Raw genomic sequence first — 16524 nt, 5'->3', positions numbered from 1 at the left:
GCTAGTATACTAATGTTTATATTTGGCAACACTGTCTTCATGCTTCTAGCTGAACTTTTTGAAGTAACACCTGGTAACAATGACGGAGTTCTCTATATGTACTCTTTTTCAAGATTTTTTTAAAAAAAAAAAGTGTCATCCATTTTCAACTTTAAACCTTTTTTTAAAAAGGAAAACCTTATACAGCAACTTCTACAGTTGAACTGTTTGATAAAATATTCTCATTTTTGTTAATTTTCTTACAGCTGATTTAATTTTTCTGAAGCAGAACAAAAATCTATAGTTCATGTATTTATCACTAGAGTGACTTACACTGCAAATGCTCACGATGATTATTGTGAATTAGTCAAGAAAAAAATACCACAAAATCATGCAAAGGGCTCACCACAGGACTACTTCGAGCTGAACTTGCTCTCGAAGAATAACTGTATTCAGATGGCTATAGACAAAAGTTATGAGGAAGAAAGATTTTATAATTTTAATCTTTACATTAGTAAAAGTTTTCAGAAAATAAGCTAATTAGACTTACAGTGTGAGAGTTATAGGAGCTATATAATCCATTACCACACAATGATGCCTGGGAAACAAAGGGAATGGATCATTGTTTATAACTAGTGTCAAAATAATTAAAATGTGACAACTTCGAGTCATGCAAGATAATAATTCTACTACTGTGCAATCAAACTTCACCCTTATGATATTCAGTTTCCATGCATTTTCCACCAAAGGCTGTACTTTTTGAAAGGGGGTAGGGCCAAACTTGTATTTCCTTTTTGTCACCACTTCCTCCCGTCATACAGGGAATTATCTAAGAGGAAATCAGACTATTCTGTTAAAAGGGTCAGATTTTTTTTAAAAAAACAAAACTATTTTTAAATAGTATTTTAAACCTTAACTATGTTTAACCAAAAGGTTAACATTTAAATTACACTTTACATTTTCAGTTTTATTTATGCTGTTTATCTTTTTGAATTTCACTCAGCTTGAACAAAAACTAGATGAGCGTTTCAGTGAAGATGCTACCTATGCCTACAAGAAGGCTTCTCCCATTGGCGTAGATAATCCACCTCCACAAGAGGTGGCAGCTATGTTGACAAAAGAAGCCCTCCCACAGTAATGACAACTTCAAGAGATCAAAAATCATGAGCCAGACGCCCAAAAATCACGAGATTTTTAAAGATGATTACATCGTGTTTCTTAGGTCAGTCTCTTGATTTTTGAACTCCTCCTGCCCATCCCCAGAGTGTGTGCATGTTACAATTAGTATTGCTCACTACATATACTAGAGAAGCTGATTTTGGCCCTTGCTGCAGGGGCTCTCACCCCCACATCTGCCCATCTCCTGCCCAGCAATTAATCCTGTCCTCTAGTCACTCATCAGTTCTGTCTCCCCTCAACGCCCCCTCAATTCAGCTCCCCATCAGTTCAGTTCCCTCACCCCCAGCACCACCATCCCATCAGTTCAGGCACTGACCCCATCAATCCCCACTGCCATCAGTTCAGCACTCACCCCATCTGCTCAGAACCCACAATCAATAAAAAAACCCCACCTTCCCCCCCCCCCCCTCATGTCAGCATGCAGGCCATAGCTCCAGCCACTACAGCGATTTCTAACTAAAAGTAATCCTGACTCATGATCTGTGAATAGAATTCGCAAATGTCAGGATTTTTTTTTCTTAGAAATCATGACTCTCATGATTAATTCACGAGAATTTTGTGAATTCTCACATTTTTTTTGTCTGCTCCCGTTAAGAGCGCTGTCTGGATGGGGGGTTAGGTCGATATAACTATGTTGTTCAGGGTACTACATCACTCAGACGTAGTTATATTGACCTATCCTCCTGTGCAGACCATGCTACGTCAATGGGAGGGCTTCTCCTGTCAACATAGCCACCTCTCATGGAGGTGAAATACCTGTGGATTTTTCACACCCTTGAACAGTGTAGTTATATTGATGTAAATTTATAGGGTAGACCCAGCCTAAGTGCCCATGTAGGCAGAACTAGGCTGATGAAAGAATTCTTCCATTGATTTAGCTACTGCCTCTCAGGGAGGTGGTTTATCTACAGTGCCAGGAGAACCCCTCCTCTCACTGCAGTGAATGTCTACACTGAAGCACTGCTGCAGCAATTTAAGTACAGACAAAGCCGGGGTGGGAGGGGGGGCTCAGTATGTCGTCAACCAATTAATAATAATGCAGAGCTAAGATTCTTTAATATCATATTGATATTCAGGGTTTAATACTTACCCCTAAAAGAACTCAGCATGTGAGTTATTACCAAAATATAGAAAATTATTTAAAGGGAAGCTATCAAAGTTGAGATTCTTCAAATATTAATTGAATCCACCCAAAAATGTGTCAGGCTTACCTTACAAAAAAAAGCAAATAAAACTTAACATAAATCAATACATACACACATACCACCTAACCAAACATGCCAAACCCATGCAGGGGAGGAGGGAGAAAGAAATTGGGCTTGTTTTTGGCTCAATTGGCTTGTGAGAGTTGCTTGTTGGCTAGTTTTTGGCTTGTAGCTTGCTGCTTGTTTGGCTTACAGCTTGTTGTAACTTGTTGCTTCTTTTTTTTGATCGGCTCCCAGCAAGCAGGGGCAAGGAGGGCAGAGAGTGAGGGGTGCACAGTGGGCCCACCACACTCCCAGACTGCACGCTAGTCAGTCACACAGAGTGTTGGGGTTCTTAGGGATTGGCTTGTTTTAGCCTTGTTTTGAAATGGGATTAGCTTGATTTTTGGCTTATTGTGAAAGTTGGCGTGCTTATTTACCACATGAAAGTTGGCAACTGTGCGCCTAACTTTTACAGGATTCTGATCCTCAGATGATCTGCGAGGTTATATCACAAAAGGAAAATTTCAGAGTTCTGGTCATATACTGCTTACATTATGCTGAAGAGGAGCTTTTCTCTTAAGATGTGTGCTGACATTTAAAAGATCTTGATAGTACAGGAGACAAAGTTTTAAAGCAAACTAATTTTTAGGTTGTGTGGTAGTAACAAGGGAAATAGTGAAGGAAGAGTGACTTTCATCTTTGGGACTTGTCATCTTTTATTGTGTGCCATTAAGTCATTAAAATGACTGAAGAAAAAATAATTTGATGCACAGCAATTTTGTTTTCCTTTATCTTAAAATTATGTCTTTGGAATTTCATAGTGTTTTGCAAGCTAATAATTAGTCTATATTATCAATTATTAATATTTTGGCCAGAGGAGGAATGGGGAGAAAGATTAAGGTGATGTTTAAAAGTGACTCATTTTGTTCTGAACTCAATGGTATAATAATCTGATTAAATGTACACCAGCTGCATTAACACACAGTCAAATCATCATGTTAGTATTTTTTGCAAGGTGATGGTTGGAAGAGGTAAATGTACATCCAAAATCAGGACAAGATCTCACGTATCATAAGCAGAGCAAGTGGCTTAGGGAACAAATTAAAGACTTTTAGTTATTCTTTTTATTGTCCCAAATTCTCAAAGAAGCTTATGGCCCGCTTGTCCTAGGTGTTGTATAAATAATTGAAAAGCCAAATAAAAAAGTTACCAGAAGGTAGAGCAGTTTCAAGTTGTCTCACCAATGTAACATTACTTAGACACTTTTTTGGTGTGTGTTATTTAAAGGTGGCCAGCAAAGGAAACAAAATTAGAGGCCTGAGGGGGTTTTCTTAAAGTAAAAAAAAAGAAAAAACAAACAAAAAAAACCAAAAACAACAAAAAAAACCCCACAGGGGTTGTGTGTCACTTTTAAAACTGGAATTTCATTCTTTGTATAGGCAAGAAAATGAAAAAAAAATCACTAGAGAACTAAGGAAATGTGACATCAAAAGAGCAAAAACAAAATTAACCTACTGGGAAAAAAAAGATCATCAGGGTTTAAATTTTCTTTTTTTTACCAATATCTTAACTGCAATGACTAATTAACATTTTGGATAAAGAAAGCTTTTGTTAAAAAAGCAACAGCGTTGCTCCTTAAATTAAGAGGGTAGAGTTGGCAATTAACATCCCTAACAAAACCAGAACAGATGACATTTGATATCCCTGATATTTCTAAAGTAAAAAACAAGTAGAAAAAAGCATCCTGCATTCCACCCTCTCTTTATAAAGAAATGAGCCACAATTTTAAAAAATCCTGTGGAAGTCACCTTTCAGAACATCTTCTATATTCCTGTACATTTCACATTATCTGAGTCATGCAAGCTTTAGCTTTATTTTAAAATGCAGCAGGAATGCATACGCAGTACTCTCAAACCACAGACATTTGAATGCAGGTTTAGGGCAACCATGCAAATGGACTCATACGAACCAAACTAGCACTTCTTATCAAACCCGTGTTTACGCTAGGAGACACCTATAAAGAAAAGAGTAATTATTTAAAGAAACAAAAAACTATTAAGTTATCAAAAGTTAGCCAAAGCTTTTTCACACCGTACTAACCCTATAGGTCTTAGTAGTTGCCGAAGGATCACTGTAGAGAGAAGAGGACTGTGATGGGGGAAAAAAAAATTTTTGGCTGCAGTACAAAGGAAGGTTTAAATCCATTGTTTTATATTTGCAATGAAGCTCTCGGAATTTAATGAAACACATAAAACTTAGATCTAGTACGATAACATATTTTAAAGGAACCATACATCTTGAAGAACAGAAGTCTATAATATGCTAATTAAAAAGAGTTAGTATTTTTATGGTAAAAACGTGGCATGAAAAAAGCATGAAACATAGGACTCGATGGCTCGGTCATGCAATTTCTCTCCTTGGTTATGAATATAAATCTAACCAAAGTCTACAATAGACAGAAATTGTTACCCTCTGATGACCAGAAGTTTATTATTTGCACTATGATAGCACTTACAGTCCCCCATCGTTGACCTGGGCCCTAACATACTATACTCTGTACAGTGCATAAAAGTTAAAGTGTCAAAAGTTTCTGGTTTCAGAGTTCTGCTACTAAAGAAAAGACAGCTACCGTATAGTAGCTGTTTGAGATGTGGGTGCAGACACTTATTCCACTCAGGTGTGTGCACACCCAGTGCACAAAAGCTAAAGAACTCATCCTAACAGTACCCATAGGGATGGTACTCATGGTCTCTGGTCCCTAAACCCCTCTCCTGGTTATTTAAAGGGCAGCGTCACCCCAATCCCACTCAGTTCCTTCGCATCAAACATCAAGAGATGCGACTCTTATGCAGAAGGCACCATGGGTGAGAAGTGGAATACACATCTGCACCCATCTTTCAAACAGTTATCGTCCAGGTAGGTAACCATTTTTTCATCGTTGATTGGTTCAGTCGTGTATTCCACTCAGGTGATTCACAAGCTGTATCAGTAGGAAGTAGGCTCAAAATATACTTAAAGAACAACTGCAGAACTGCCTTCCCAAAGTTTGCATCTGATGTAGATGCAACCATAATAGCATAGCATTTGGTAAAATTATATACACAGGAGACTAGGTGCAAATGTCCAGTATCAAAACATCATTGATAAATGCGATTGATGTCACTTGAGCTCTCGTTGAATGAGCCCACAGTCTTTGTGAAGGTGTTGCCTGAACTACTCGTTATGCTGTCATAATACAGGAAGTTATCTGGAAATAGTCTGTGTGGTGACCACGTGATCCTTCATCCTGTCTGCATAGGAAACAGAAAGAAGTTGAACTACTAAATGGTTTAGGCCTCGCCAAATAAAAAGACACACATCATTTCACATCCAACAAATGAAGGTGCTGCTCTTCTGTGCTTGAATGTGGCTTAGGAAAGAATACAGTAAGCATATTATTTGGTTAATGTGAAACCACTTTATACAAAATTTTAGAATGCAGTCCTTGAGCTAGTCTTTGAAAAACTGAGTAAATGGTGGCTCTGCCATTAAAGCCTGCAGCTCACTTACTCTTCCTGCAGATGTGAAAACATGACAGGTGCAAGAGAGAGGGAGAACAAGTTGCCAGGGACTCAAACGGAGAATCCACGAGGGCAGCCAGCACAATATTAAGGTCCCACAAAGGAACTGCTTCTTTCACCGGTGGGGAAAAACACAAATGATTGCTTAGATACCTTACTACCGTGGGGTATGAGAAAATTGACTTTCTTTGGATCATAATATGGAACGTCGAGATCACTGCTAAGTGGATCCTCACTGAGCTGAGAGACAGACCAGAAGACTGAAGGTGTAACAGATATTCTGAAATGCCCTGAACGTGGGCTAGCATCAGTTGATTCCCCTAGGCCAATGACCAATCTAAAAACCGCTTCCACTTGGCCAAATAGGTAGCGCTAAAGGAGGGACTTCTACTATTGAGTAGCACTTGTTTAACAGCTTCCAAACAGCATTGTTCCTCTTCATCTAACCATGCCACGAGCTGCAGATTACTTAATGTTGGAAATCAAACTTGACCCTGGTGCAGAGTTAGTAGGTTGGGATAAAGAGGAAGAGATATGGGATATCAAACAGGTAGACTGAGGCGGCTGGATAAACAGCTTTGTCTTGGCCAACTTCAGGCAGCTTCAGTTTGAGAATAAGCCGAGATCGGGAGAAAGGAATACATCAGTGCCAATCCCCAATTCAGGTGGCAGCACCAGTTAAGGAACCTGGACTGAGATGCACTTGAAAGAAAAACTGATAGCACTTGTTATCTCATTACAAACAGGTCAATAGCCAAGATGCCCTATTCTGCGAAGATGGTCCTCAGTGAACTGATCTTCAGAGACTAGTCACGATTCTTGGAGAAATTCCTGCTGACGTGATCGGCCAAATGATTCTGGACCCTTGGTAAAGGAGATTCCATGTCTTCGCCTCCATATTTAAGCATCTCAGGATGAATGCCATCCAAATAAGGTGCCTTGTTGTTTTGCCATCTTCTGCAATGCTTTTTTTACTCCTTCGATTTTTACCTCAGATAGATCTATATCTAGGACTAATGGTTTATCATGGTTAAATTCCAGTCTTGTAATTGGTTCTGGTTGGTTTAGCACTTCTCTGAAGTGTTCCACCCATCTAATTTCTTGTTCCTCCTGTGTGTTCAAAATTTCTCCTTCTTTCTCTTTCACTGGGACACTTCTGAATTTTGATCTATATCCTGTTAACTGTTTCAGGATCATGTAGACTGTTCTTGTACTGTTTCTTCACCCTGATCCTTCAGCTTCACTAGCCTTACTTTCTACCAAATTCGCTTATCTTTTTTGCACTGCTTCTTTACTGCTTTGTCAAGGTTCCTGTAGGTTTGTTTTGTTTCGTCAGTTGCATGTTTTAGTACTAGAGCCTTTAGTTTTATTTATAATTTTTCATGCTTCTTCTGAGATCCACTGTTCTTTACTGCTTCCTCTCTTTCTACCAATTATCTTTCCAGCTGCTTCTCGCATAGCTGTTTTGAAAAGATCCCACTATATTTCCACTTTGTTTTCTTCAAGATCGTTAAGGGCCTCAAACCTATTCTTGACCTCTATCTGGTACACTTTTTGGATCCTGAAATCTTGTTTCTGTGTATTGAATAATCTGAGTCTGTTCTCTCTTTTTAAGTGTTTTAAACTTCAATTTGATGTTTGCTTTCAGCAAATAGTGATTGCTTCCTATATCTGCTCCTCTGAATACTCATCTCTAATGATGTTTTCTATCTCTGACTAACACAAATATAGTCAATCTCATTTTGTGTACTGCCATCTGATGAAATCAGTGTCTTTTTGTGCATGTTTTATGTTGGAAGAAAGAACTGCAGATGCTAAGATTGTTTTCAGCACAAAATTCAAGAAGTTTTATGCCATTGTCTGATGTTGTTCCAGTTATATGTGGGCTGATGACTGTTTCCCAACCTCTTCTTTTGTTTCTGATCTGGGCATTAAGTAAAAAAAGCATTGCAGAAGCTGAAAAACAACAAGGCACCTGGTTTGGATGGCATCCACCCTGAGATGCTTAAATATGGAGATGAAGACGTGGAATCAGTCATCTGTTCGCTGTGCAACAAAATATGGATGGAGGCGAAAGTGCCGGAAGAATGAATTCTTAGTATCATAAGCAAGTTACCAACGAAAGGTGATCTAAAGTTCCAATTGTTCAAATTGGAGGGGAGTAACACTTCTATCTGTCACAGGAAAAGTATTACATTTACATTTACATTTCTTTGCATTGTATCTCAAACTTATCTTTTCCATTACTTCTTTTACTTGTTTTGTCCATTTTTGTAATCTGTTGGCATCTTCACTGATAAGAACGATGTCGTCAGCAAAGTCTAGATCAAATAGCCCTGAATTCTTCCATTTTAGGCCATACATATCACTGTTGCATTGTTTTAATCCATAGTCTATGACTAGCATAAACAAAAAAGGAGACAGGATGCACCCCTGCCTTACACCTGTCAAGATTGCGCCTTTGACCTCAAAAGGTCATCTTGTCCAGTCCCCTGCACTCATGGAAGTGCTGCATGAAGGAGAGCAACATTCCCACAGACACTCATTTACTGCCAAAATGTTATTGCTTCCTAACAAAGCTGGTTGGACTGTGCTTCTCCCTGCTTGTCCACATAATACACCGTGACGTTATTGGTAACTATATGAAACAGTGTCCTTGATCTGTGACCAAAAAAGTTCTGCATGCATTGTAAATGGCTCAAAACTCCAGGATGTTAATACAAAGGGAAGCTTCCTGTTCTGTGGACACTGAAGATTCAAGGTTTGTGGAGAGGTGCTCTCCCCTACCTAGCATGGAGGCATCAATAACTATGGTCCTGACCAGAGGAGGATGGGCAAAGGAATCACCCTCACCGATACTGATCTGATCTGTCCACCACTGTAGCAACTTGAGGATGGCAGTGGCACCTGCAGTAGGCCACCTAAATAATACTTAGTCCTACCATGAGTGCAGGGGAGTGGACAAGATGACCTCTCGAGGTCAAAGGCGTAATCTTGCGAGCTGGACCACATAAATTCATGCCATGTTATAGCCTAGCAATCTCAGATGTACATGTATCATAGTTGAAAGATGAGAGCAGAGACACATGCATAAGTGACAAACTTCTTAAAATTGTTCATTAGGCAGAAACGCCCTCAGAGTCTAGTAGGGCCCAATTAATTTGATTTTTTGCGTTGGTATTAACGTTGACGTCTCTTTGCTCAAAATCAGATCCAGATTATCAAAGAGATGCAACGTGAACTGGACATGACAGAGGACTTGATCTCTGGACTTGCCCCCCACTAAACAATCATCCAGGTATAGAAAAACATGAATTCCTCTTTTGCTGAGATATACTGCTACAACAGTCACACATTTGGTAAATCCTCGTGGAGCCAAGGAAAAAGGGAAACAGTGTACTAATAATGCAGACCGGTTACTACAAATCTGAGAAACCTCCTGTGGCTTGGGAAAATAGCCACATGGAAGTAAGCATCCTGAAGATCGAGGGTGGCAAAACAGTTATTGTGATTCAAAGCAGGAGGAGTAGTAGCTACGATAACCATGAAAAGCTTATGCTCCAATACGTCTGTTGGTCTATAAAGTGCCACAGGACTCTTTGCTGCTTTTACAGATCCAGACTAACACAGCTACCCCTCTGATACTTGTTAACCGTGAAGTATCTCATGTAGTTGATGTACTTGTTGAGATCAAGGATAGGTTGCACCCTTACCTTGGACTTGGATCAGGAAGGATCATGAATAAAATCCCTTTCCCCGATTCTGAAGGGGAACCTCCTCTTTAACCCCTGAAGCCTGGAGAGTCTGCACCTGCTGAAGGAGCAGAGACTCATGAGGGGGTCCCCAAAAGGGACAAGGTAGGAGCATGGGAAGAAGGAATGGACAGGAATTGAATGGCATAACCCAGTCCCAGAGTGCCTAAGACTCACTTGTCCACAGTTATTGACTCACAAGCCTTGTAGACATGTGATAGCCTGCCTCAAGATGGTAAAGAAGCTTGGTAACTGGATTGTAAACCTTGAAGAGTCAAATTGACGGTTTTCCTGAAACTGATTAAAGACAGGCTGAATGGTTGAAATTGAGGCAATAAGACCTTCACCTTCCTGTATAGTGGGGATAATTCAACCTAAAGAACCACTGAGGTCAATATTGCTGCTGTTGCCCTGGGAAGCAAAACCTCTTTATTGACAGAATAAAAATCCCCAAAGAATGCAATGCATCTCAAAAGTACTCAATCATCTATTGAACCTCAGAAGCTATACCAGAGTTCTGCAATCATGATGCCCTTCTCATTGTTACAGCAGAGGCCATAACTCTAGAGGAAGCATCTGTCATGTCCAAAGCTGACTGTAGTGATGTCTTCGCCACTAGATGGCCTTCCACCATGAAAACCTTAAAACTCCTTTCTGGAGGAGTCTGGCAACTTATCTGTACATTTTGCTATCACTTCCCAATTATAAAGTCACACTTCAATAAAAGTGCTTGCTGATTGGCAACACATATTTCTAAGGATGAAGTAGAATAAATTTTCCTCCCTAAATAGCCCAGTCTTTTACAGCCCTTGTCCTTTGGTGTTGACTTGCATCTCTCCATCTTAACCTCTCATTAGCAGCCCTTACCACAAGAAAGTTAAGTGCTGGATTCGAACAGAAACAATCATTCACAGGCATTCAGTACATTTTGCTGTGGGTGGCAACACCCCAGTGTTCCACAGAGTCTTGGCAGGTTCCATGATCAGTTCATTTATTGGGAGAGCATGCATCCGATGAAGTGAGCTGTAGCTCACGAAAGCTTATGCTCAAATAAATTTGTTAGTCTCTAAGGTGCCACAAGTACTCCTTTTCTTTTTGCGGATACAGACTAACACGGCTACTACTCAAACAGTGCCATCTCAGTACTGATAGTGATGCTCAATGACCATCAAGAGCAATATCAAGAAGGTGAGGGCAAGGAGGAAGAGGTCTCTGAGCCCAACCCTGAATAACTTTCTAAGTAGTCCACAGGTATTGGAGAAGCCACTCCCAGAGGGGCCTGTAAACGTCCAGACTCATCCACAGTTTGGAATGTAGGATGCATCATTACCAACAAGGATTAAGCTTTAAGGAATTATGGGGCCTCGCACTCACACTTGGTACAGGAGCAGACGTCAGTACTGAAGTTCAAGCTAACACCAGTCCCACTGGTGCAGTGTGTGCTGGAGTAGTCATTGGCACCAAAGACAGTACCCTGTGCTGACAAGCCCCTGGGTACCAAAAAGGCGGGCAACCTCAACTCTACACCCTGAATTGGAGGAGGCACAGAAGACGGTGCCGACAATAATGACAAGTCTGCAACCACCAATCCAGATGGGGCCAACGACACCAAAGGAGCCATCACAGCTGAACATTCCTGAATTAGTGGAGAGTCAGGAACAGACAGGCTAATCAAGTCCAGTGCTGCCAGATACACCACAGGAGTTGAAAGACTCAGTGCAGATACTGACCCCATCCGTACCAGACTCAATGGATGCCCCATGGATGATATCAGAGTCAATGGTATGGAGTCCACTTGCTTTTGTCTCAGTATCTGTGAGCAGCCCTGCTCTCTCACATACTGGATAAATCATGGTGCCAGTCTGCAATCCTCTTAGAAGGGGAGGAACCTCTCCTAGCTCTGAAACAGCCCCGGTCTGTTTTATGAGACTGTTCTTTAGAAATACCAGAGGGAGAACAACAGTCTCTCTTCCTCCTGGGGGAGGAATCCAAATGTGGCCAAAAACCCATGTCAGTTCAGATGCCCTTGGGCGTGGGAGCCGACATTGTGGAGGTCCCCAATGCTGAAAGCCTCAGGACCTGCTCCAGGAGGTACTACTTCAAGCAAAAGTCTCTGGCCACATGCTTTCTCTCGAACTAACAGATGGAACAACTTTCTTTAACGTGCCCTTCCTCAAGGCACAAATGATAGAGTATGGGGGTTGCTACTGGGGACAGTTACCCCACATTACAGGGCAGTGGTTAATCCCTGGAGAGGGCATCACAATGGGCAAAATCCTATTTATTAATAAACTAAACCTAAGGGTACTACTAAACCAAATACAAGTAATAACTACATACGGGGCGGGGGAAAAAATCACATACAGCACTGTGAAACAAAGCGTGAGGTAAAAACCGCATTGAGCACTCTGATTCAAGCCGAAAGAAAGGCCGGATTAACTCTCCTTTGGGCACGGGACTGTTAGATTTTGAGGGGCCACTGTATACAAGTCTTTTTCCTAATTTAAAACAAAATCACCACAATTATGGCATTGAGGCTATTAACACTATACTAAACTTGCCTTTTAATTAACATAAGGCCATTCTATGGTTATATTTCAGTCTTAAAACATGTACAATATAGCTAGGTTAATTCAAAATAGCCTACTTCTTACCTTAGAACAGCTGTTATATTAGTTTCTTTCTAGGAGGGAGTTTGCGTGCAGGAGAGGGCTCCAGCCTGGGGCAGAGTGTTTGGGTACAGGAGGGGGTGCAAGGTGCAGGCTCCATCCGTGAGGCGCTTACCACAGGCGGCTCCCAGGGGGCAGCGCAGCAGCCCCACACTGCTCCTGGAAGCAGCTGGCTGCTGGCATGTCTCTGTGCGCACCTGGGGGACGGGAGACAGCATGTCTCTGTACACTACCCATGCCCACAAGTGCCACCTCTGCAGCTCCCATTGGCTGAGCTGGAGGGACGGTGCTGGCAGCAGGGGCAGTGCAAGGAGCTGCCTCCCCCAAACAAGGGGCCGCAGAGACGTGCCAGCAGCCAGCTGCTTCCAGGAGCGGCATGGGGCCACAGCATACAGGGCGCCTGTCTGACCCCTGCTGCGCTGCTGGCCTTTTAGCAGCCAGGAGATCGCGATCGACTGGCAGAGGCACCACAATCGATGGGTTGGTGACCACTGAATTGTATACAACTATGGATCTATTTTTGTGGGACCTCGCTTAGCCAGAGGTCCTGGGCTGCAGCCCCTAAAGCTTCTGCATTAATCTGGCCCTGGCCGGAAGCAGTAAGAAAGAACTGAGAGGGGTCAGAGTGGTGCTGCCCTCAAATAGCTAAGGGGCCAGAGGCAAAAGTTCCACCCCTACGGGTATTGCTAGGCAAAGTTCTCTGGCTTTGTTGTGTACATACTTGAGTGGAATTCACGTCTGCAACCACTCAAAGCAGCACAAGAAATGTCACATCTTGGGAAAGTCTGTTGGGCTAGTTACGAACTTGAGGACTAATGATTTTCCAAGATAAGGAAAGATGAGCAGAAAAGTTTTATTTTTAGTACCAATTTATATTTATAAAGCTGTAAAGAAGTTGGATCAAGTAAAATAGACTAATCATAATGGCTTAAGATAATATAAAAGTTATTTAATTTAGGCACATTTCACAAATCAAAATAAATAATTATTTTACAGAAAACTGTAAAAATTGAACTTTTGGCCTTGCTTATTATTCTGAATGATTTCCCTAGTTTGCCTGGGCAATTCAGTTAAAGATGGCCTTGAAAAGCATATAAGTAAACTTAAAACTCAATTTAAAATCAAACATATAGTAATAATTCATAACCTAAACCACTTAAAATGTATCTCAAAACATGCAGGAAACAAAACTGCTTCTATGTTATTTATCAACAGTGACAGAGAACAGTCCCTCAAATTCATCTGAGCAGCAATGTTAAAAATTAAGCAAGCATTTGGAGTCATGCTTATATTAGTTTTAATACTCCAGAATCTTAAGAGGAAAAAACCGTGCATAATAATTAAGCAGAAACCAAAGTACAGACAGACCCGAGTATGGTAGGTAGAGATTGGTTTGTTATGTCTAAGGCTGCTATAATTTCTTTGGTCATGGTAAAATCCACTCTGTAAAAAACAAAAAATTGTTCATAAAGTTATTGTGAACAAGAATTAAACCACAATAATGCCCAGACATCCCCAAACTTGTAAACAGACATTAAAAGTTATCCCTCATTTTTTTAGGCCAGGGCTCAAAATTGGTGCAATCTTCTGAAGGAAAAATGGTCGTTTCTTTAAAAAAAAAAAAAAGTACTCTTTAAAAAAATACGGAAAATGCTGACATTTTAAAAAACGCCTCATCCAGCCAGGAGAAGAAAATATGGGTTTGTTTTTTGCCCCATGCAAAACTAAGGAATGTCCCTGAAAAACCTGACAAGTAAATAATTATTACTTCAAAAATTTGACATCAAATAATAATAAATCAGAACACACTTATCCTTATTTGTTTAATCTGTTTCCATTAGATAATTTGTTGAATCAGAATTTGAAAGTAGAGAGAATTCATAAGTATGTAACAGTCTGTATCTTCACTACATTTTCAAAACACCAGTGAAAATATTTAATAAACCAGGCACCAAGCCGGCAAACACATTAAGCATATGCTTAGCTTTACATATGCTTAACTTTACAACTGTGAATAGTCCCACTGATGCTCACTAGTGGAGTTAAACATGTGCTAAGTGTGTGCAGGATCGGGGCCTGACTATCTTTCTTATACCACTGTTCTCAGAGAAAAACACATTCAAAGCTTATTGATTACATTTCTGATCATCTACATTGTGGAATTTAGCCCCCTACTTTCTTAACTATAAAAGTGTGTGTGTTTAAAGGGATCAAAAAGCACTGATCCATATTTCCATTGGAATCAGTGCAACTCAATGGGGAGTAAAGAACAATATATGCACATCCATTTTCCAAATTGGCTATATTTGTGTTCATGCATGCACAAGAGAGACAGCATGCAAGAACAAGTGTATTGGGATGTAGCAAATTATGGTTCTTTGGCAAGAGTGGCATTTTTAAAAATGTGGCAAACTATACAGTGCTGTGAAAATAAGGAAGTATTTCAGTAGTGAGAGAAAAGTATAGATTCAAGGTGGGATTTTTCCAAAGGTGGCCTAACTCTGTGCCCATTTAATCAATGACTCATTTATCAGGGCTGGGACCTTTTGAAAATACCATCCTAAATATATGTATTTTTTTAATTAAAGATTTCCTGTCAATATCTTATTTGTTTAAATTGAATAGTTGGACATTCTACAACCACTTTCTGGAGATCACGATAATCCCAACATCTTTTTCAACAAATTCACTGAAATGGTGTCAAATGTTTTTGGCAAACCTAACCTGCACAGCAGAATTTAAGATACTCATAACTGATAGAGTCAGGGGGGTAGATATGAAGTAAGTTTCTCTGTCCCCACAGAGCAAATTAAATGAAATCAAATGAAAAAGCTGAAAATAAATTTTCATCCACAGAAGTATTACTATTGCAAATATTTCCAAAAGCTTAGCAAAGACCTCTTTGTATAGGATTTAAATTCTGCTCCGAGTAGTACACACATAATTCTGCTGATACAACTGGAGTTGCAATTAATTCAGATTTGGTAAGGGCCAAATTCAAAGCAGAATTTGGCTCATACCATCACATAGGTCCCCTAGATTTCTTTTACTATAAACCAAGACATGAATAGCCCCAGTATAGTAAACATATATAGAATTTACTTGTAAAGAACCCTCTGTACTTATTTGGTATATTCATAACAAATATTGCATAAGAACACTAACCAACAGATCTTTATGGGAACTAGAAGACTTCTTTATACTGTGAGAGTCACTGTAAGCATGATTCTAGAAATAAAAATTTAGAAAGTCAACACTAATCAATAACAGCATCAACATCAGAGCATAATAAAAGAAGCAACATGTAATTCTTCACAAAACGCTTACCATTCTAGATGAGCATGGCCATAGAAAACACTGACCTACCTCGTAAGAGGAATGGGGATTGGGCCAAAATACCAGATGCAGGTTGCTCATATCACTAAACCCAAAAGAAGGGTCAGATGAGTGGGACTGCAACTTTACCTGTCTTGAGTTATCCAGTAAAGACAACCGGTGTTCAATATTCACAGTAGTTCTCAAAAAAGTAAAGTGTGCAAAATTGAAAAAATAAGCTTAAAAGATAAAAGTTTATGAAATTTTTATTCCTTTCACCTACTTAATCTATTTCATGGTTTATTGAAAAAGTTTATGGGTGTTAATCATCACTGTTTAAGAAAATTTAGTTTCTGGTTTGTTTACAGGTTCATGTTAGTAACAAAAATGTTTGATTCCTGTCTCTGCTTAAAGGGATCTGCACAAACCCAGCTTAATTTACTTCCAAGCAGGAATGGTAAATGGGAATAATTTTTTGAATTAACGGATCAGATACCCTGATCCCTGTGTTTGAGAATTTAAGCTTTTTTGTGGTTGTTGTATCTAGCCCTTATGATTTTGTGACCCAAATGTAACAGGCACAAGCTTTTCTTTCTGCACTTACAGAGTCTGAATCAAGAGACGTAAATTACTTACAGACCAAGTCTCAGACACAGTGCAAAATCTCAGCAGGCTCTGCAATGAGAAGCAGAAGAAATTCTTCCTGGACAGGTCTCTGAACTGGCTCCAGCCTAAAAGCTGATGTGGCCTCTGTAATGCTTGTGCTAATGTGGCTGCGGGGTAGGTGGTGAACCATTTAGATTGCATGTAGCAGATCAACTAGTCTTGGCCACAAATCCTTGCTGCACAATGGCAAACCCTGACAGGCAGGGCTCTGTCGTGT

The 16524-nt window shown here is 40.1% G+C and overlaps 1 protein-coding gene across 5 annotated transcripts in view; it reads right to left on the bottom strand.

Annotated features, from left to right (window-relative positions):
* The window catches only part of LRRFIP2 (LRR binding FLII interacting protein 2), a 140746-nt gene that overhangs the window by 63903 nt on the left and 60319 nt on the right, over positions 1-16524 (bottom strand). The window contains exons 7-12 of one of the 5 annotated variants that reach the window (XM_084620172.1): positions 15492-15554; positions 13695-13769; positions 4446-4493; positions 4315-4359; positions 530-577; positions 386-439 (exon numbers count right to left, since the gene is read on the bottom strand). The exons of the other annotated variants lie outside the window; for them this stretch is intronic. Of the exons in view, the coding sequence (XP_084476298.1) occupies positions 386-439; positions 530-577; positions 4315-4359; positions 4446-4493; positions 13695-13769; positions 15492-15554 (333 nt within the window). The remainder of the gene's footprint in view (positions 1-385; positions 440-529; positions 578-4314; positions 4360-4445; positions 4494-13694; positions 13770-15491; positions 15555-16524) is intronic. 5 annotated transcript variants of the gene reach the window in all.

This window comes from Lepidochelys olivacea (genome assembly GCF_965140295.1).
Source record: "Lepidochelys olivacea isolate rLepOli2 genome assembly, chromosome: 2".
Classification (NCBI taxonomy): domain Eukaryota; kingdom Metazoa; phylum Chordata; order Testudines; family Cheloniidae; genus Lepidochelys; species Lepidochelys olivacea.
The sequence above is the reverse complement of the archived record's forward strand: the minus strand, read 5'-3'. Positions and strand labels throughout refer to the sequence as shown.